The sequence below is a fragment of the Marmota marmota genome, unplaced genomic scaffold, assembly GCF_001458135.2.
Source record: "Marmota marmota marmota unplaced genomic scaffold, marMar, whole genome shotgun sequence".
NCBI lineage: Eukaryota > Metazoa > Chordata > Mammalia > Rodentia > Sciuridae > Marmota > Marmota marmota.
The window spans coordinates 6,907,012-6,929,064 of NW_026000130.1; the positions used below are offsets into that span (position 1 = coordinate 6,907,012).

Here is a 22,053-nt window from a genome sequence, read left to right on the forward strand (position 1 = left end):
CATCTACAGAGGAGGAAAGGACTCAGAAGGAAAAGGCCTTACTCCAGAGCACATGGCCAAACCCCTGCTATTTATAGCCTCAAAGAGTCTTCCTCCCTGCTTTCTTTCCAGTGAGGTAGGCTGCACTGGAATTGTCCACCAATTGTTGGCTGCTGCTTCTATCCTCACTGAAGAAAGAACATGGAAAGGTGGGAATGGACCATTATTGATGGTCTAATTGGAGAGATGCTGTACCCACCACAAGCTTCTCTTACCACTTGAGTGCAAGGAGCTCCCTCTTCCCTCCCTAGATCACCAAGGGCCTTGAATCCACCTGGCCCAGTGATATCCCCTCTTTGAGCTGGCTAGTCTCCTACTCTTAGCCTGGTTCCTGCCCACTAGCATTTCTAAGCTTACCATGAGTCCTTTCCAGGTGCCTCCTGTCCAAATCAGCCTGGGTCCAACCTGTCCTTTCAGCCTGGAAAATGCAGTACTTTTTGCCAATGGAGGATAATTTCTTTGTCAGGCAATGTGCTTGCTACTGGGGACATGAAAGATGCATGCCTGGGCTCCTAGAAGTTACTTATTTGCAGGAAGACATACCTGGCACAAGCCACTCCTAGGCTGTAGAGAAGGACAAGGGGCTTCTTTAATATCCCAGTTGGATATTAAAGAGTTCTGAATCCACGTCAGTCACACCACTAAAGCCTCTCACCATCCACATTGATAGACACAACACACATGTGAACAGGTTCAGAGAATCTGAGTGCTTCATGCAGTTACATAGCAAGAAGTGTCTAGGATGGTTGAGATCCATTACCCAGGTCTGGACAGCTCCAGTTGGGTCACTCCTCTCAGTTGTCCCCAGTTACTGGCACAGGCATGAAAACCAGGTGCCAAAGTAATGCTTGCACCTTGCAAGCTCATGACCTCACTTTATACCTTATCTACTTCCTGTAAGATCAAGTCAGACTGAAGGAAGCTGAGAACATGTGCTCATCATCTCCAGGCCACAGAGAAGCTGTTATCAGTGTCAAGTGTTCAGTCCTTGCACCAGTAGCATCCAGCTCTCCAGAGCATGTGTGCTCACCCATACAGTCTGGGAGTAGGTCCATAGGCACATTCTCACATGCACAGTGGTGAAGGAGCCTGACAGCACCCCCACATCTGCCAGTACAGATGAATACACTGAGGTTTACAGATAAATACACCCAGGGGTAGGGATTTGGGCTGCCCAAGGTTCCAGTTTCTGCTGTCACAGCAAGAGGGAGGCCTACGGTGATTTGAGGAGAGCTCAGGGATTCTATGCTAAGCTCCCATTAAGCAAAGCCTCTGAGGAGACATCTTTGGGAGAATGCTTTGTAGACTCTGGCCTCTTTGGACGTAGTACTCTACCACATAGTGTCCTGCACTCTGAGCCCTGGTTTACAGCCTTCTCCAGAGCCCCAACGCAGGCATACCATCTCTAGATGACAGGTAAGAATACTTAGGCCAAGGGCAGGAAGGTTCCTCACAAGATGAGTTACCCTCCTTGTCTCTCCACAGGGGGAAGTGCCCAAGTCCATGCTAGAGCCTCCTGGGGCTTCGTGTGAGAGTACTATGACAGTTACAGGCTGTGTTGGATCCTTGAGAATGCCTTCTCCCCTGTCTGTCTGACAATCTGGCCAATTGCAAAGTTAGTATAAGCTTTCAGGAGTGTTCTGAACCACCCTTGCTGTGGACTGGCAGAAAACCCCTCTCCTAGGCCCATAATACTATGAGATCCACAGAATAGTATACCCAGGTGCCTAGGCTGAGAGTTGGGAGTGGTGCTCACACTGACCTCAGGGAATGAAGCTGAGTGAAGTGGGATCCCAGCCACTTGGAGTACTCCCTCTATGGCTATGCCTGAGCATGGGTATCTCCTGTCTCCCAGGAGAGGGACTTCTCATCTACTATAGCCACTGGAGGCTAACCTTTCTGTCAAAGGCACATTACCTCATAGAGTACCCCATTCCCCTGAGGCAGGGCCAGGTTCACTGTCCACCAGGCCCTGAGCTCAGGTGTGGCCTGCAGTCCAAGGCTCTCCATTCCTGCTCTGAGTATGGCTAAGTAGATCCCTCCCTGGAAATAAAGCTTGGAGCTAAGCTGATGGTAGCCCATTACTGATGGATGCTCCTATTGACCCAGATGCTGGGTTGTTTCCCCAGTAGTCCAGACGGGACCCTCATTTGCTTGGGCTTGTTGAACAAATGACCCAGTGTTTCTGTGTATTGAGAGGGTGGTATTTGGGAGACTACAGAATCTGTGTCCAGCCAGTGACAAGCTGAATCTGCAGGCATATTCCATGGGGAACTTCCATAAGGCTACCTGCTCTGAGCTAACTTAACTTATACACATATTAACAATCAGCATTTCAAAACTTTTTATTTTTTGATACCGGGGATTGAACCTAGGGGTATTTTACCACTGAGCTACATCCCCAGTGGCACCACCAAAATTGTTTTAAAAACAATTTTGAGACAGGGTTTCACTAAGTTGCTTAGGGTCTTGTTAAGTTGCTGAGGCTGGCCTTGAATTTGTGAACTTTTTGTCTCAGCCTCCAGAATTGCTGGGATTACAGGAGTGCACCACCACATCCAGCCAAAACTGTTTTTTAATAAGTGAATTTCTGCAATGCTTTCAGGGAGCCTCCCCAATTGGCCCCAAACCATCTTACCGTCTTCACTGACTCCAGTAAGCCCTATCACCTGTATTCCTTTAACCACCTAGTCTTTTCCCTACCCCATGTCCCCTAAACACAATGGTCACTGTTGCTGTGTAAGGTGTCCCAAGCAGGTGCTATGGTCCACAGCAGTAATGTATTTTTGCTGAGCATTTTCATGTGATCCTTTCCATGAAGGAGTTGAGCCTTATAAACACTGATTAGCTTTCTCAAAGCCACCCAGTGGTATGGGGTGGAACCAGATGTGGAGAAGAGCCTGGAGGTGACTGGGGTGTTCCACCCAAGATCAGAGACAGGACAGGATACACACTACAGAAGCACAGAGGCCCCATGTGTAAGGGACTCCTTGGGTTGCTCCTGGGCAGTGCCTGGCCCCCAGGCACTTGTGGGCCCAGCCCATTACCATGGTAACCAGGAAAGGGTTAAACTCAAGTTTCTCAGAAGCAACAAGCAACATGGTCAAACTTTCCAAATAGGAAAAGCGGGGTGGGGTCGGGGGAGAAGAAAGGGTGATAGAGATTAACTTCTTAGACTGAAGCCTTTCTACAAAGGAGACCTGGCTACTGAGCTAAGGACAGCAGGAAGAGTAGTGCTGCCTGGGACTCTGGAGGCAAGGAAGAGAGGAAGCCCACAGCTCTGGCTTACAGCTTTCCTGATCAGGAGCCTGGGCCAGTGGGAATGTGGCCTGAGAGGGTGGGGTCTGGCTCTTCCTGTGGCTGCTGGAGCAGCTACCCTCTCATCTGTTTTCCATTGGGTTTGTGAAAAAGGTTTCTTTTGGAAAAAGGGCTGGAAAACCACTGACCTCATTCAACTGGTCCACCTTTGGAGATGGAGAAACTGAGGTCAAAGGGGCCAGGACCAGAAAGTCAACAACAGAACTAAACCAAGGGCAGAGTGGCATTCTTCCCCAAGAGTGGGCACACTGTGAAGACCTGGGGATTATGTTGGACTTGGCCCAGATGTTCTGTTCTTCTGGGTCCTTCCTGCCTTCCACAAGCCCTGGCCACACTCACAGAGGCTCCTGGCTCATGAACCCCACTCAGGGCAACCCCAGTGACATGCATAGTAAAGGATGGGAGCCCTCAGGTCAGAATGTGCTCTTTAACCCTGGGGCTTGAGGGCTAGCCAGAATCCCTAGAAAGATATGAGCCATACTAGACTTTGCTGCCATAAGAATCTATCATAAGGACACAATAGCATTTATTTATTTATTTATTTTCTGTGGTGCTGAGGATTGAACCCAGTGCCTCACACATGCTAGGCAAGCCAATGTTGACCTGGGGACTAAATGAACAAAGCAAAGGCTGGCACTGCTATCTCTTTCTTGTCCCCTCTCAATAAAGTGTTGTTGTTGTTGTTTTTCTTTTTCCTTTGTGGTACTGGGAATTTAAATCACACAAGGGGTGCTCTATCACTGAGCTACACCCCCAGCCCTTTTTAATTTCTATTTTAAGACAGGGCCTCAATAAATTGCCAGTGCTAGCCTCAAACTTGTGATCCTCCTGAGTCTCTCAAGTCAATGGGATTACAGGCATGTGTCACCATGCCTGGCTAAAAGGACACATTCTTGAAGTAACCCCCTCTTCTTCCTAGCTTAGAGATAAGAGCTTTCTGTCTCTGACCCCTTAGTGGCCATAGACCTCCCCCCAACCTCTCTGCCTTTTCCCACGCCACCCTGAGTCTGAGAGGGCTGCCTATCTTGCTCCATTTTCCAGCCTTGCTGAGGGCACTACAAATTAGCCCAGAAGTGTTATCTTCCCTGCTGAGATCTGCAGCTAGGTGCTGCCCTGTTAGGCAATAGGCCTAGGCCTAGGCCTAGAGCAGTTTCTTGGGAGAACAAAGCATGTAGGATATAAGGCTTTTCCCAAGCTCAGTCCATCATCCATGCCTCAGAAAGACATGGCAGGAAGAGCAAACCTCTAAAAAATAACTTACAGTAGTAAAAAAAAGTCTATATTGAAAAATATTCTTCTCTTCAGGAATGTTAAACAGTGAGCTCTTGAGTGAACATACAGAGTGCAGCAGCTGGGGGCGGAGGGGACCAGAGCTGAGGTCAGAACTGGATGTATACACAAACATTGCAGTTCTTCTGGGGGAAAAATAACAGTGCTCCAGAGAGGCTGCGCAAAAACTCTGGCATGGAAGCTAGACCACAGGATATGGGTCTCCAATCCTGGGCTCTAGTCCAGGATCTGCCACTCACAGGCTGTGTGACCTTAGCAAGTCATGGCTGCCTCATCTGTAGGGGATCCTGAACTCCCTTTTCAGGGCTATCCTAAGGACTTGGTGATGAGACCATGAAAGAGATGGATTCCCTCTGACCAAACATCTTGACCTCACCACAATTCTGAATCTACACCTAGAGGTGAAAAGTGTTTCCAGAAAAGAATGTACACCAGGGGATGACAGTCTAACATTTGGTTTCTTTCTTTCTTCCTTTCTTTCTTTCTCTCTCTCGCTCTCTGTTTCTCTCTTTCTTTCATAAATCATAGCCATGAACACAGGCAGTCTCGCTTGGCAAGACTTCTAACTGGTGCTGTATCCTATTAAGGTAGGGGCCTGGGCATCCTGTGTCCATGGCTTTGCCCCCTCCTTGTCCCTGCAACCCTACTGTGTTTCCTTTTGCTGGCCCTCAGGCAAAGAGTCATGGAAGTTTCTCAGGAGAAGCACTCCTTCATCTGATGCTCTGGGGCTTGCCCCCTCCCCAGATACAAAGGCAGGGATGACAAGGAGGCCTTTGATACCTTCTCCAGGCTAGACCTGGGGCTGAGAAAGCCCAAAGCCTTTAAGTTTTACTCAATCTACAGAGTTAAGGACATAGGAAGAAAGGAAGGGTGGGGGATACGCTCAGTGTGCTAACTCTAAGATTCCTAAAAACGGGACCTTTTTTCCCCTGGAGAACTTGAAATGCTTCTTTTGTTTACTCTGCGTGTACAATTGGCCCATGGATCATCTCAGCAATGCTAAAAATAGTGCTATTGCAGCAATTCCTATTACAGCCAAGAAGCTCGCATTTCCTCAATTTAAACTTTTCCCCTGCTTTTTTGTCCTCTGATTACCACTGTGATGTGATTGGGCTTCCTTTGACCCCACAGCACAGTAATGGCTCTGCTGTATACCTTGGGTCATCTTCATGATGAAGAGTCAGCTCAGTGAGTCTAGGTGACCTTTCAGAGTCACAGCCACCAAGGGTGGGCCCTAGGAGCAAAAGCCCCACAGGATTCCTGACCAGCCAGGGATGGTATTTCCACAGCCATTGGTGACTGTGGACGAAGAGAAAAAGCCATAACCAATCCCAGACCATTCTTTTGAGAACCAAATGATGCTGGAACTTTAGGAAATAAGGGTACTCTGGGACAATAAGCAGCATCCTCCCAACACAGTCTCATGCGGCATTGAGGACACTGCTTACCTCTTAGTGGCATCCTGGTATGGGCATCCTAGTATGCTGTCCACTGGAGGACAGGAACATCCTTGCACTCAGACCCAGGCCTACTAGGCTCCTGGGCCCACTTCTCTTTATACTCCCTGTCATTACTGCCCTGCCCCTTATACTGTCAGTTCATGGGTGTTCAAGGTCCTTCTTGCCCATCTCTGGAGCTGTTCACTGGCCACCATTCCTACTGCCACTGATTTGGTTCAGAATATCTGAACCTCAGGCACTAACCTCAGATTCTTTCATCTGTAAGGCAGGAAGGCTGTGAAGATTTAATGAGCTATGGTGAGTACAAGACCTGAGGACGGGTGTGTCAACAGTGCTCCTGGCAATCTACACTCATGGCAGCATCTACCCAACCATCCATGTGTACACCCTGTAACTCTTCAAGACCCTTACTGGTGTGCACCCACCTGTGCCTCACGTTATCGTGCACACCGTTCCTTTGTTCGGAAGCTGGGCCTTGTTCTATCCTTCACAGGCACATCCCCAACACTGACTTCATGTCTTTTTCACACTGTCTGCTCATCTTTAGGTGAAGGCATCTGAATTCCAGGAGGACTGAGTGCTTAGTCAAGTCTGGGGGCCTAGCCAGGCACAGTGGCACACACCTGTAATCCCAGCAGCACGGGAGACTGAGGTGGGAGGATCACAAGTTCAAAGCCAGCCTCAGCAAAAGCAAGGCGCTAAGCAACTCAGCAAGACCCTGTCTCTAAATAAAATACAAAACAGGGCTGGGGATGTGGCTCAGTGGTTGAGTGCCTTTGATTTCAATCCCAGATACCAAAAAGGGGCGGGGGGAAGTCCTGGGGGCCTCAAAAAGCACATATACAAAGTGATTTTTGTTGGGGGCTCAGGCAGGGCCTGACATGAGAAGAAGCTATTCTTGGGCAAGGAGGCTGCCAACCTGGGGCAAGACTGGGGGTGAACTTGAGGAAGCTAGGTGCAGAGATCCTGTGGGGAACATAAATTGAAGAATGGCATCCACAAGCAGGTCTGAACTGGCCTTAGGAAGGCACTGAGGGAGGCCAAAGGCCTGTGGTCAGGATGGTCAACAGGATGCCATTCAAGGGAGGCTGGAGTGTGGAGGAGACTTATGGTTTCTACAAACTGGGGGCAGCGTAGCCCCATCAGCCCTGTTCAAAGCAAGGGAGGGACAAGAGACTCTATTATTGAAAGGAGGAGGTGGAAAGTGGGACAAAGACACAATTTGCCATTCTTGCTGTCCCTCCCTATCACATACCCACAGCAGGCAGCACAAACAGAAAAGAGAGCTGGGAAGTTGCCTCTGAATTCCCAATGACACAGCAGCTAAGAAGGGTGTAGGACTTGAAGTCAAACAGACTAGAATCCCAGACTGGCCATTTGCTAGCTGTGTGATCTTGTGGCATTTCCTCAGCTTCTATACTTCAAGGGGGTACAATAGCACCAGTACTCTGCAGGGCCCTGGGTCACTGTGCCATGACCACTAGCAATTGCTGCTGCAGAAACATACTCAGCAACACCCTTCTGACAACATTAAGAAGATATGCAAGCTGTGGAATGAACTGCAACAGGGCCTCAAAATGGGCAGAGGATAGAAAAGGGCTTTTATCACAGCCTTTGGAGACCACTGGTAAAAATTTCTATGTCTCTACAGTGGGGATAATAATAGTACCTAAACCTCCTAGATATATTATGGGAGACCAAAGGATGTACCCCCAAATAAACCCTCCAATGAGACTGGTCCTACAATAGCTGCCATAGGCACCCTTCCCCGATAGGCCCCTAATAAGACCAGGCTGGATCAGGCAAAGATGTTCTGGTGCAGTAGCAAATGAGGCCTCTACTGTTTCTGCTCCTGGCCTCAGGAGCCCCAGCCCTGAAACGGGCCTGGGTGAGGTGGCTACCATAGACAGGTGGCACAACCCCAAATAGACCTGGTGCCCAAGTTAGCCTATAGTGCTGTTCCACTCCCAAAAGCAGATCTATTAAACACCTTAGTCTACCTATTACATCCCCCTCATTGGCTTGGAATCCCAACCTCATCTCCTAAGGAAAGGCTAAATGCCCATGTTCTTCTGTTCAATGCCACCCCATCCTCCCCATTCAGCCAATGGGTAACACTCCTGCCTAGGGTAGCTGTGCCAATGACATGAAGGTACCAGCAGACTCCTGCTTTTCTCCTTTGGGTGGGGCTGCTGGTCTCCATGCATGGGATTCAGTGCTAGACACTGAAGTTGATGCCCATCCTCCAGCACAGACTGGTGATGGGACCTTCTAACCTTGAGGGTTGGCCTTCAGATCTGAGCCTTGTTGATAATATAGTGGGCCCAGGACCTGATCCATAGCAGGTGTACAGTGGGTTAATGCACTTCTTGAAGCATGGGCACAGGGACAAGTAGTGATATAAGGAGAACCAGTCACAGCTGGTCCTGAGTGGGGAGAAGGTGATATAGGCCTGAATGAGGGAAGGCATGGGGCTATTATAACTCAGGCTCTTCCTATCCTGATGTTTCTTAGTCCTGATGGAGAGGGTAGGCAGAAAGTCCTCATACTGAAGCTTTTGGGGCTTGTTTACCCCTGCTGGCTGCCTGGGGTGATGGTAGGTCTTAGGGATTAGATAGAGACTAATACCTCTTATCCCTAGTTTGCGACTTGGCCTTTACTGATATCTACCCACAGCAAGCTCTGAACTTGGGGCTGGTGTCTGGGGATAGAGTGGTCCACAGGCCCACTAGGCATGGTACCTCTTAAAAGTAGGAGGGATAGAGGCAGAGAAGAAGCAAGTCTGGCCTAAGGTGATGGGGGAGGCAATAAGGGATCTGGCCCTGCAACAGGAGGTGAAGGCCCTGGATACCGGCCACAGCTGAATTCCTGGGTACATGAACTAAGAACACTGATATGCCTGTTATCCTTTTGTTCTAAGGCTGCCTCTTTCCAGTTATTCATCCCAGGTAATTCTCTTGGGGGTGAGAGGGATTCATAGTCACTAGGCATGTCCTCCCTGAGCTGGAGGAGGCATTGTGAAGACAATAGCAATGCTGTTTTAGATGAAGTCCCCAGGTTGGGTGGGGTCCATTGGCTGTGTTCTGCCTGGCTCTACTTGTCTCCATCTGGACTGCTGGCTCTTTCTGAAGGGGAATGGCACTAGCTGAAGTCTGGCCTGAAAAGTGGGCCCACTGTACCTGGCATCTACTCGCCAGATGGGAAGAAGTAGGGATTCTCCCAAGGCCACATGAGCCAACTGGTAGCAGTTAAAATAGAATGGATGTGAGTGATTCTTGTTGAACAGAATGTAGTCCTGGGGACCATGAAGACCTTTTCTCCTTCCCTCTAGCTCTGGCAAGTGGTCAGCCCCCCAGGTGGCTGCTCTACCAGTGTGGGGGGGGGGCCCTTCCTTCCCAAGACTGCATTAAAGCCCTTAGTGTATACTTATGATACAGGGCTAGGGACTACACAGAGCACACACACTTAAAAGATACAAAGATGGGATAGGGGTGGCAGACGCCAAGTAGGGCCATGAAGATGGCAAGAAGGAGCCCCTGAAATAGGCCAAGAAGTGCTGAGAGCCATAGCCGAGTGGGAATGACGCATGGCATTTTTGCCAGAAGGAGTGGTTGAGAGGTGACCCCAGCAAGCCACTGAGATGATAAATGGTTATGTTAAGCTGTGTATTCAATTGTAAATTAGACTCCTGCTGTCCACCTCAGCCTGCTACTTTGGAGTTCTAGGGCTACTTTGGAGTTTGGAATCTCCTGCTACTTTGGAATCTGGGGATTCCCAGAGAGTTCCCATTGGTTGGGGAAGTGCCGGAGGGGGGATTTCCGGAGGAGGGATTTCTGGTTGGTGTGTGGTTGGTGTGTGGTGTGTCCCGGGAGAAGGCCGCGTGGGTGGGTGGGTGGCGTTGGCGGAAAAGCGCATGTGCAGTGCCGGTAAGAGTTGAAATAAAGTAGTTGCTATTTGAACCTACAAGGCTTTGAGGTGGCTCAGTTATTTGTGTCCAGCCAGACTGCGGCAAAGAAGCAGGACAAGGAGATGGATAAGGAAGATGTGCTTTCAAGCAGGAACATAAAGAGTAACAGAATAAATTTGAGGAGCTAAAATCAAAAGCCACAGGAAAGGACCCTGGCCATGAGTGGAATTAAGAAATCTGGCAAAAAGTAAGGTGGTTCTTTGATACTGAGATGATGGTGACCATTGATTCCATTGCTATTTAAATATCAGGGTCCCTGCTATAACATCTTGCCACCTATAGCTAGAATGAAATGCTGTCTTGGAGTCTGTTGTAAATTTAAGAATAAAGTTTTGTTAAAAAAAAAATAGATACAAAGATAGCTCATGATGACCATATTTCCCATCAATTTAAGTGGCATAGACTCAGGACAAATAGAACCAGCTGAGCCTGTGTGGGAGCTGCCAGGTAGAAGAGAAAACTTCAGAGCCTAGTCAAAGAAAGGGGACTGGCCTCAGGCCAAGTCACCTGGGAAGCACAGACTGAAACCACCCAAGTTCCTCACCATACCCCACACATGGGCCAAAATGAAAGTCATCGGTGATTGAGGGCTGGGGGTGGAAGAGGGAATGCTGGAAAGAGGGAAACTAACCCAGTACTGTAGAACTATCTGGTGATTTGGCCCCAGACCCCAAATGGTTCTACAGTACTGGGTTAGGAAATAGAGGGTCTATGTCCTGGTCTGTACTTCCAGGCATTTGTTCACAGAGATGCTAGAATAGGGGAGGAAGAAGATGTAAGGAAGCGGTGTGTCTGTACCAGTAGAGAATACCTATGTATTCAAAAGAGGGCAGGTAAACAATCTGTGGGATGGTCACACAGTGGAGTGCTATGCAGCCATGGCCAAGAAAGAGGGAACATGACCTGTATCCATAGGCACCAACTGAAGGCCTGGCCAAGCAGAAAAGGGCCTATGTGACGGCAGAATAGCTATGTCTGCATCTTGTGCAGCTCCACTAAAGCCAGGGTAGGCCTTGAGGCTCAGGATGTCCTAACCATGCATGAATCAGAGTCTCTACCAGCCCCTGCTTCAATCCCACCCCTTCCAGCATCAGCACTAGACTCTGGGATCAGTGGAAGTCCACTGGGATTCATGGAAAATCACTGAGGCTCCATGTGAGATGACCTCCAGTCCTAGAAATAAATTGTGCAATATGCTGAGGACTTTCATCTACTTGTCAGGACCACCCTGCTCAGGGGCAGTCCTAGGCTTGTGTAAGGCCAAGGAAGGGATGCAGTATCCCAGAGCTGAGTGTGTATGTGACCAAAATCTGTTTGTGTGCGCTTTTTGGTGACTCTAGGTCCCAGGGACTGCTGGTGGCTATGGAGGAAACACCACATACAGGGTTGTCACAGAAGCCAGCATCTTCCCTCTGCTCTCTTAAGTTCAGGACATGGGTACTGCCCACCCCACACAGTCTCAGAAGTAGGAATCAGTGCCAATCTGGCCTGCACCTCCCTTTGCTTCTTTCACAGAGACTGGAAACTGAACTGAAATAAGAAAAAGCCCTGCCTGCTAAAATGAACAAACATTTTGGGGAAGAAGGGAGAGCCATCTCTGGCTTGGTTACTATGGGAGAATATTTCTGAATCAACTACAAGATAGGGAAAGGGGTTCACTCTGGACAAAGCAGCTTGGCCCCAGCCCCCACAGGCTTGCCTTCCTAGAGGTGCACTGCCTGCACAGGAAACCCAAGAAGTTTCTAGGGACCCAGAAATAAGCTTTTAACTTCATTGGAATGGACAGTCACCCAGAAACATGTGCCATCCAACTTGGCATGTGCTTTTCTGGCCTCCTCTGCCCAGGGGACGATAATCCCCTGGTTCCATTCTCTGTAGCCCCTTTGGACTTGACTGATAAAGGAGAGGGACTATCCTATGCCTACAGGTGCAATTTCAGTCTCATTGCCTCCCACCCCAGGCCTCTGTGTCTTTCCTGGACTTCCTTTTCTGTACAACTGGCTTAAGAGCTTTGAATCACATGGCCAGTGCTTTTTGTCAGCCCTTCCTGAGACTTTGAAAGGTTGGGCAATAGTGTCCTGGGTGGCCCTAACCAACAACATCCAACAACTCTGGCTCTGTTTTGGCACAGACTAGACTCTTCTGCTGGTAAGAGAGGACTGGTGTAATGGGGGCCTTTGCTGGGGATGTCAGCTTATTGTGGTGTAGGAGCCTCAGCCCAGGAGCTTTGACACGCTCCTGCCTTAGCTTGAATACCCACAAGCAGGATTTTCCACAGCAGAGATCAGGTGGCAGGAAAAGGCTAGGTGGGGAGCTGTTCTTTCTCTAAGGATGCTGGTTCAGTTAGTGTACAAAACAGTGGGAATGAATATGCACAAAGTTTATTCCTCCTTCACTTATCCACAGGTCCAACCCACACCACTGGGCTTAATGCACACCATGTCTGTGCCACTGCAAGGGACCAGACAACAATAGGGCAGGTCCCACGTGCAAGGGCTGGGGGTGGAACGTTTCTTGTCTGGGATGTTAGAACCTAAGGTCCCATTCACCCATGTCCCTTAACATCCATTCTTTCCCAAGAAGGCTCAGTCACTTACCTAAGGGAGGGTCCAGCCTGAGGAGCTTCACAAGGATGCCTCTAATCCTGGCCCTTCTGGAAATCCATATGCAACAAAATGAAATTAAACCCCTATCTCTCACCATGCACAAAACTCAACTCAAAGTGGATCAAGGACCTAGGAATTAAACCAGAGACCTTGAGTCTAAAAATTAAAAAGTAGGCCCTAATCTTCATCATGTAGGATTAGGCCCCAACTTCCTTAATAAGACTCCTATAATGCAAGAATTAAGATCAACAATCAATAAATGGGATGGATTCAAACTAAAATGTTTCTTCTCAGAAAAAGAAACGATCTGTGAGTTGAATAGAAAGCCTACATCTTGGAGCAAATTTTTACCCCTCACATATCAGATAGAGCACTAATCTCTAGGGTATATAAAAAGACCTCAAAAAGGTAAACACCAAAAGTACAAATAATCCTGACCCTTCTCTCCTGCCCACTTCCTAGCTAAGCAGCACCCTGACCTCCCACATGGTCTATAGCATCCAACAGAGGCCCCGCAGAAAGGCCCTGAGGGGCTCTATCATAAGCCTTCTGTGTCCTGTGGCAGGAGCCAAAGATGTCCCTGTCATCTAGTGTATTCAGCACTAAATAGACTGGACAATGTGCTTGGAAGCCATCTATCAAGGGAAACAAGTTGAAATCTACCCAGAAATTCTCCATAAGCACCTTCTCTGGGTCAGGCTCGACCAGACCAGGAGACTCACACAACATGGCAGCAACACAAGAATACATGCCCTAGGATGCTGTGAGAGCAAATACAGGGCCTACCCATGTGCCCACCCAAGGAGAGGGCAGCAATTGCTAAGAACAAAATGGCCTGAACTTCTCACATGGAAACCCAAGATTTCAAGTCAGTGAAAAGAGCAAGCTGCTGAAGAACACACATTATGACATATTCACATATGCACACATACATGTTTTCAGAAACAGAACAGTTGTGCTCTCACTGAAGCACCTCTAAGAAGGGCACAGTGCTTGAGGTGGGCAAACAAAGGGGTGTGGCTCCTCTATGTATCTGTCTGTAGTGACAACATGGTCCTATATGACTCAACACAATTTTCAAAAATTGTCACTAAAAATATAATAGGAAGGTTTCCCACCTTCTGTTGGGATAGATGAGGGGGCTGCCTAAATAGTTGGGTGAATGGCACTGAGGCTGGGAAGCATGAATGGTCCAGGTCAGTGGGCCTGGAAGAATGGCAGGCCAGGGCATGTGGTAACCCTGGCCCTCAACCTCTACCTACCTCCTTTTAAGGAGGAAATCTCCTTAAAAGAGCTGGTCCCCACTACCTCACTTTTGCCTTCCCCAGAACAAAGCAGTAAACCCCATTGCACACTGGAGGGAAGGTGGGCCAGCTAGCTCACCCTGACCTACAGCTGGCCTTGAGCTTTTAGAAGTGGACTTGGGAAATCTTAGTGGGTCCAAAGACAATTACTGAGCCTTGAAGGATGTCCTCAGACACAGGAAATAAAGGAACACTGTGAGATGGGATTCCAGAGCTCTATCTGTCAAGAGACATGGTTTTGTCCCAGTAGTGTCTGAGGGCTGTCCTATATATTCCTCCATCAACATGTTAGTAAACAGTTTCCTCACACCTAGTAAAAGACATTGTACAGAATTGTGTGCTGACTGCTCAAGGTCTGCCCAGCACTTCCTGCCATGCTGGGCACCAGGCTAAAAAAGCAGATGGGGCTGGGAGGGATGCTGAGGGTAGTAAAAACAGCAGGTTGCTGGAAGAACAAGCAGCTGACCCAGAAGAGGGAAAAACCACTCAAAACACCAGTCCAGCTTTCTACAGAGGCTTCTGGCTGACACAACCTCTAAATGTGTTTCTGTAGGACTCACTTTCTAGAAGTTCTCAGAAACTATGAGGGAACTTGCCAGGAGTAAGCCTAGTGGGAATGGGGCCTGGAGCACAGGGCCCCAGCTCAGATGTGCTCCATTTGACCCAGTACCTGAGGTACCAGTTTCCTTAACTTCAGCATTAGAAAGGCTGAGTGCCTCACCCATGAGGCAGGCATGAAGGCTGGGCCTCTCCTTCCAATATGTCTGCACTGTCTTTAAGGGCAAAGCACCAATAGTAGAGGAGGAAAGGAAACCATTTTCTCGAGTACCTACCATGTGCCAGATTCTGGATTAGGAATACCACCTCATCATTTAACTTGGTTCCTACAGTTACTCTTCAAGGAGAGGCAAGGTAATGGAAACCCACTTTAAAAGGTAAGTAAACCCAAGAGCTCATGGTAATTAAAAAATTTGCTTGGTCTATCAACTGCAGAAAAATGTTACCAAATGGGCACACTTCATTATATCAAATAAAAAAGAACGAATAATCCAACAGACAAATGAACATGAGTAGAACTAAACAGAAGTTAAAACTTAACATGATATCATCATCGTCAATCTCACTCATAATACATGAAACACGATAGATAGCATTTCCATCTACTTAGAAGCAAATATTTCCAAGTTGGTAATATAGAACTGATGAGGTCTGAAAACGTGAGTCTAAAAGGAAAGTGGGCCAGTTCTTTGGAGAGTGGTTATCTACTTTAAAGGTACCATACCCTTTGTCCTAGGAATTTGATTTCAGTATTTAGCCTATAAATGGGCTCCCACAAATGTAAAATTAGGTGTATATTAAAACATTATAGAAACAAAAGACTGAAAATAATGTAAATGCCCATCAATAGGGAATAGGCAGATAAACTATAGGGCATTCATATTTTGGGAGTCCTGTGCAGTTATTAAAAAGACTGAGCAGGCTAGACATATAGCTCAGTGGAAAAGAATTTGCTTAGGCCCTGAGTTTGATCCTCAGCATCTCAATCAATGAATAGAATGAGCAAGTGCTAAACACTCTCCAAGACATGCTCTTCAATGAAAAAAACAGAGGGAGGGCACAAATATGTACTTTTACTTCTTTAAAATGCAAACTAGCTTACAAAAGGCAGATGTCCTCTGGAAGGACACACATGGGACAAAGAACAGTAAACTCCTGTGGGGTATGGCTATGGCCTGGGCATGTGGGTGAGAGCATACTTCTTTTTCATGGCAAACTCCTTTGTACCATGTTGCTTGATTACCAAAGACAGCTACTATTTGTATATAATACCAAAAGAAAGAGGTGCACAGATATAGGACTCCCAGGTTCTGGAGTACCAACCAGACTCAGAAGGTCACAGTCTGAGACCTAGCCAGATGGGACCTGAGAACCAACTTCTGTCATATTCTCCGAGAACTGCCCTTCTTAGCTCCAATTCAGGCTGACTCCATTTTTCAGTTTCTCTATGAATATTGGAAAACCAGGGAAAAATACATAAGAAACAAAGGTGAGAGGGACTGTGTGACTTATCAAAGCCACTCAGCTGGGATCTGGCCATGCTAGGAAGGGTGGTGGAGGATGCATGTGGAGTTGGAGGTAGAGGAGTGAGGGGCCAGTTGTCTGTGAAAGGCAGAACAAATGATGAAGAGTTTGGCTTGGCAGGGTATCAAGGAAGACAGATGTGGGCTTTTGGGATGGGAGGCAGACAGGCCTGGGCAGTGGGCCATTCTTGCCTAAGGAGTGGGTTTCCACTCCACATGGAATGTCAAAGCTAAAAGGGTACTGAAAGCCCAGCATTGGGCAAACTTATTTTCTAAGCAGTAGAGTCACCTGTAGTCAGAATCTCTTGGTGCCCAAGACTACAAAGTGGGAGGTGGAACTGCTCCAGAGGGAGCAGGACTGTGACCTAAAGCTCTTCTCACCACTGCCCGCCTTATTCTCTGGGACTCCAGAGAACACACCAGGGTCACCCATTCCGCTCTCACTGCAGACAGCAAACCAGTGCACAGAGGGACAGTGATTTGCCAGAAGTCGCTCAGCAATCATCCCCATGCCTGAGTCTGGTGCACTCTCACCTGCGCCACCCTGCTTGTCCTCTGAAGGTGCTGCAAATCTGTAGCCCTGGGAATGCCCGCCCAGAGGGTTGATTCATGTGCCTTCAATAAAAAGCAGTGGCAGCAAGAAGCCTCAGAAATCAACAAGGCAAAGTACTCACATTGAAGAAATTGGTCTTGTTCCTCTCACAGAAGAGCCCCTGTGCCGGCATGTGCTGCAGTTGTTGCCATGGGATACTGCTGCCTAGCAACACATCTCGGGCCCACTGGAGGTTCTGGGGAAACAAGAAGTAGGTTGGAAAGGAGTGTGTGGGCTGTTCAGGGCGCCCACGGGGAAGGCAGGCAGTCCGCTCCTTCCTGGCTGCACTAGCAAACTGAGATGAGCAGCAGTTCTGCAGACATTGATCCCACAGCTCCAGGCAGTTCTGGCCATGGGCTTTGACCACTGAGCTATGGAATGTATCTCCAGAACTGATTTCTTATCTAGTAGAGGTGGCTGAGAGGAGAAGTGTGGCCTCAGATTGCTCAAAATGGGCACAGAGGGACTTCTCCCTTTAACCAACCCTGAAAACCTGCCACGTGGACCCAGTACCCATTTGCTATTGGGGGGACCTCCTACTACCCCCAAAAGCAGCTCTGACTTGTTTATCTGAAACCCCTACTCACAGCCAGAAATAAAGCTGCCTTAGACTCAAAGGGCTGGCAATAGTGCTCAGGCCCAAGATCCCTGGGCAATGGTGCCTCTGGTGAAGTTGGGGGCAGGGAGAGAGGATGGGCATGGACCTGGCTTCCTCAAACTTTCTCTGGGGCCTTCTTACCAGCCTTGAGAGGAATCCTTTCTTACCAGCTTCCTAGCTAGCATCCTTCCCTCTATGTTCTGTACCACAGTGTGCTTAAATAGTGAGAACTAGAACCCTGGCCATACATCCCACCATAGGGCAGTGCTACCTATCCTACAGGGGAGGTACTGCAGGGAGCACAGCTGGGCCTGGACCCCCTATCCTTTCTATCATACCCACTCTCTCAGGCCAATCAGTCCTCTCCTCCCCGTTAGGCCCCTTGCTTATCTTTCCTAGCACTGGGCCTACACTTTCATCACCTCATATTCCATCTGTTCTCAACACCCTCTTCATTTCTTGGCCTACAAGCCTGTGCTGGCCAGGCTGAACTTACTGTTATCTCCATCTTTAGGTTAAGAAAAGTACAAATCCAGACTCTTGGCTTGCTGGTTGTGAGGCCCATGCTTGCTAGCCTCTCAGCTTCTGACACAGAGGGCCATGCCCAGTAGGCTGTTCCCTAACATCAGGTAGGACCTGCAGCTGTATGGAGGTGGGCCACACAAGAATGAAGGCCCCCCTTGGTATGCCTGAGGTAAGGTCCCAGGTATACATCTCCTGGATGATATATTCATGGCAGAAAAAAAAAAATTGGCTCTTCCAAGGAAGTCTGAGGGAGAGAGCCACCTCCCTGTTCCCCTATTAGATGGTCCTCTAGTCCCACTTGCCTCTGCTCCCACTTGAGTCCCTACAGGTCATCCCTCAGCCTGGTGCCATCTTGCCTGACCCCCACCCAGCCTCCCACAATACTGTCCCCACAGCATCACTGCCACCTTGTGCAGTGGCACTGACAGGTTTGCTGTCAACCCCATGAGGAGAGGGCCATGGACTGACTTGTTCACTAGTGGCTCCTCAAAGGGTTAGCTATCAGTTTAGAGCCCACAGAGGGGATGCAATAGATATTTGTGGGGAGCATGAAACGAAGATGAGCAGGTTTCATGCTTTCAGAAAACGGAAAAGAAATCTGGATGCAGTGATATATGGCTGTAATCCCACAGACTTGGAAGGCTGAGGTAAGAAGATCATAAGTCAAGGTCAGCTTGGGCAGTGTAGTGAGATCTTGTCTCAAAAATAAAAAGGGATGGCGATGTAGTTCAGGGGTAAAGCATGCCTGGGTGCCATTCCCAGTAATAAATAAATAAATTAAAAACAAACAAACAAATAAAATGGGAAAGAAGAAGACATCAGGCCGAGGGAACAATCTGAGGCTCAAAGGCAGGAAAGGGCCAGCAGTAGATCAGGGAAGGAGAGGACTACATATTATGTGCCTAGAAAGAGGCTGGAAACCTTCCATAAACTAGGTTTCTGAAACAAGGAAGAAACATGTCAAGTGAGACAACAGGGGGCCAGAGGGCATGAGTAGGGCAGCCTAGGCCCCACCCAAAGCCAGCATTGGGCTTCCCCTAGTGAGACAGTCCATGACTGCAGGGTTTACTTCAACTGTCTGCTTACTAACATGTACCACCCTACCATTAATTGTCTCAATACGTTACCCATTGGGCTAACTGCCAGAGTTCTTGGGAGCCCCTGAGGATTTCCTTTCATACAGGACATCAAGGCTTAGAGCAGGGTAGCCTATGTCCTTAACTATACCAAGAGTTCTACATGAAGTAGTGATTTAGCAATGTTTGCTAATGGCAGGAAACAGGAGAACTGGGCTACTGTCCTTGGGGTGTGAGAAATAGAAAGTTTGGTGGTCTATTTTCAGAATATAGTATTTTAGCCTTAATTGGGATGTAAGAGCCAATCATAGCCATTTTGAGATCCAACTATAGCCACTGTAACTTATAGCCCTTCCCTTAGCCCACCCCAATTTTAAAATTAGCCAATTGTATAGATTGTAACCCCAAGCTCCTCCTTTCAGAGCAAGGGACAGTGCTGCCTTGGGGATAAAAACAGGTGGACTGCCCACCCAAGTGGGCAGAAGTAAAATTCGCCTTGTTAAGCTACTTCTGAGCAGATGTTTGATTCCCTGCAATACCCTGGTATCTCTAACAGGGGGTCACCTATAGTCCTACCATGTAGGTGGTTCTGATAATGTGCTCTGCCTGTGTTTCTGCTCCCAGGAGCTCTCCCTCTGCTACAACCAATCACAGTGGTTCACTCACTGCTTAATGACCTCTTCCCTCATAAATCTATGAAAGACAGAGTGGGGCTCATAAGGGCCGGGTTCCATGACCCCTACATGGTGATACCAAGTGTGGGAACTACCTGGCATGCTTCTGGGAGGAGGACCAGCTTCTCTGTGAGACAGATGGGACTCTGCAGAGTGGCCTTCTGCCTAGCATGTGTGATGGAAGGCTCAGCTCTTTACTTGGTTATATCTCAGGAGTTGGTCTGAAGAAAGGGATGGGGTTCAGGGGTTCCAAGACAATTAGAGGAATCAGGAATGGGTAGAAGTCCTGGCTTTAGCCTGTGGAGCCACCGCTGCCCTGGTTTCCCCAGGCTAAGGGGAATTGGTTGGAGCTTACAGAGTGCAGAGCTGCATGAGCCAGGAGACTCTGGGGAACTCTGATGGAGCTGGGGACATTCACAAAGCTGAGGATACATCCTCACATGAATTCACCCAGCGAAATGCAGGACACCTCCATGCCCATCAGTAACTACATGAGGGTAAGAACAGAAGGATACATATATCCCAATCCCAGACGTGGTGGATTGATCCTTTTAATCATTGGAAAAAAAAGGTGATTAGACTTTACATGTTTGGAAAAAGCTAAACGTAAGAAATTGGAATACACTGATTGGCAAGGCTCTCTAAATTGACCCTTCACTGTCTTCACAGCAGCTCAAATATCTTTCACTATATATATATAAGCTACATGACACCTCTGTTGCAATGGCTTGAAGTTCACTTGGAATGACGTCTCCACAATTCATCCTGCCTAACTAGGCCCCAGCAGGCCTCTGACCACACCCTCTTCCCCCTCCTTCTTGCCTATTACTTCCCACCAGACCCATTTCTATATCAAGGCAGGCATGCTGGCTGTGCCATCCACCTGGCAGCCTCTGCCCTGATGACCCATGGCTGTCAGGTCTCCATCAGGTAATTCAGGTCTTTGCTTAGATAGGTCTTCTTTGACCTCCCTGACTCAATAGCCAAACTTCCTCCTCCATCTCCTTATCCACTTTATTTTTCTTCCTAGACTCATCACTAGCTGCCAGTAGACATGTTTTTCCTCTCTGCTGTCCTCCAGGTGCATACTGGCCTTTGGCAACTCTGCCCCAGGCAGGGAGTTCTCAGAAGGCCTGGCAGAAGAGCAAGCAGCCATGGAGATGCTGAGACCCCACCCTAATTGGAAGGGAAGAAAAGCTGTTGGCTGCTTTACCATGGAACCCTACCCTTCACTTTGTTATCACAATAATTCCATATGCATATCACCAGCATTCTCCTGGAACAAAATTTCACTGAGCCTCCAAAAGTTCCCACTATGAAGCCAGGATCTGAACCCAAAAAAAGTGCAGCCTCAGAACCCACATTCTGTCTCTCAAAATCCTTATGAAACAAACCATGCCCTTTCTGAGGCACTGTGAAAGATCTAAGGGGACAGGAGTCAACCATCAGGCCTGAGCAGGCTCTATCTGCTGGGTTCCTCTGAAGACTCAGACTTCTGGCACTCCAGTTGGCCACTGAGCCACAAGACAGCAACCAGAAAATGTCACTGTCAAGCCCACAGGCAAAGTTTTATGAAGAAGTGTGTTGTCTTCAAATATACACAGTGTGAAGTGTTTGTTACCAAATAGCTATGTTTGAAAAGTGGTCATTGCTGCCAGTTAATGGTTTGGAATTAGTAAGCAACAGAAAGAGCTGTGTCACCAGATTTGTGGACAAGCTGCTACCAGCAGAGCTGACACTCAGGCCCTGTCCCCAGGACACAGGCATATCCTGAGTAACAGGATGGTTTTAACTTAGGTATTCAGTGGATCTAGATGCTAATAACCTGCCATTCAAGTTGGTGGTGTCAACTGGTGGCAAAGGTCCCTGGATAAAACTGACAAAGAAGCCAATGGGAGCCGGCCCAGGCAAGCAATCAGGTTCCAGGGCGTGCACTTGATGGCCTGGAGACTACCAGAAACACATCTGGCTATGCCTGGGGTTCTGAGTTGGCAGTGTAGCTATAGAAAGGGAGAATCTGCCACAAAAGGGGTCTATCTCAGAACCAAGGCCAGCATTTCACTTCTAAAAACCAAGGAAACCAACTTAGGAACATAACTAACAGAAGAGTTGGAAGAAACAACTGTGACAACTGTGGGAGTTGCCCAGGGCCACAGGCATCAGTGGGGCAGATAGTTCTAGGCAGCCTCTATCCCTACTAATGGGAATGGCTGGATCTACTGGGTCCATGGACCCATAGATGGTTCACGGACCATCACAGAGTGACCAAAATGACCTGGGGACATATATGAAAAGAGCAAAATGGGAAGACACACTTAAGGTAGACACACTTAACAGAGTGGGGGTAATGGAGCAACTGGGCCCTGAGTGAGGCCATCTAGGCCAATATCTGGCTTTGAAACCCAGCCCCATATAACACTGAGCCTGGGTTCCCAGATGTAATGTAAAGGGGATATGATCCCTGCCATATAGGCCCTAAAACAAATAGTGCCTCAAAAGCACACAATCAAAAGTGCATGTGCA

General features: G+C 48.3%; 1 protein-coding gene across 11 annotated transcripts in view; it reads right to left on the reverse strand.

Moving 5' to 3' along the window:
• Cabin1 (calcineurin binding protein 1) overlaps positions 1 to 22,053 on the reverse strand; it is a 138,226-nt gene that overhangs the window by 27,201 nt on the left and 88,972 nt on the right. For all 11 annotated transcript variants that reach the window (XM_048785047.1, XM_048785044.1, XM_048785046.1 and 8 more), the window contains one exon: positions 16,740 to 16,853. In XM_048785047.1, the coding sequence (XP_048641004.1) occupies positions 16,740 to 16,853 (114 nt within the window). The remainder of the gene's footprint in view (positions 1 to 16,739; positions 16,854 to 22,053) is intronic.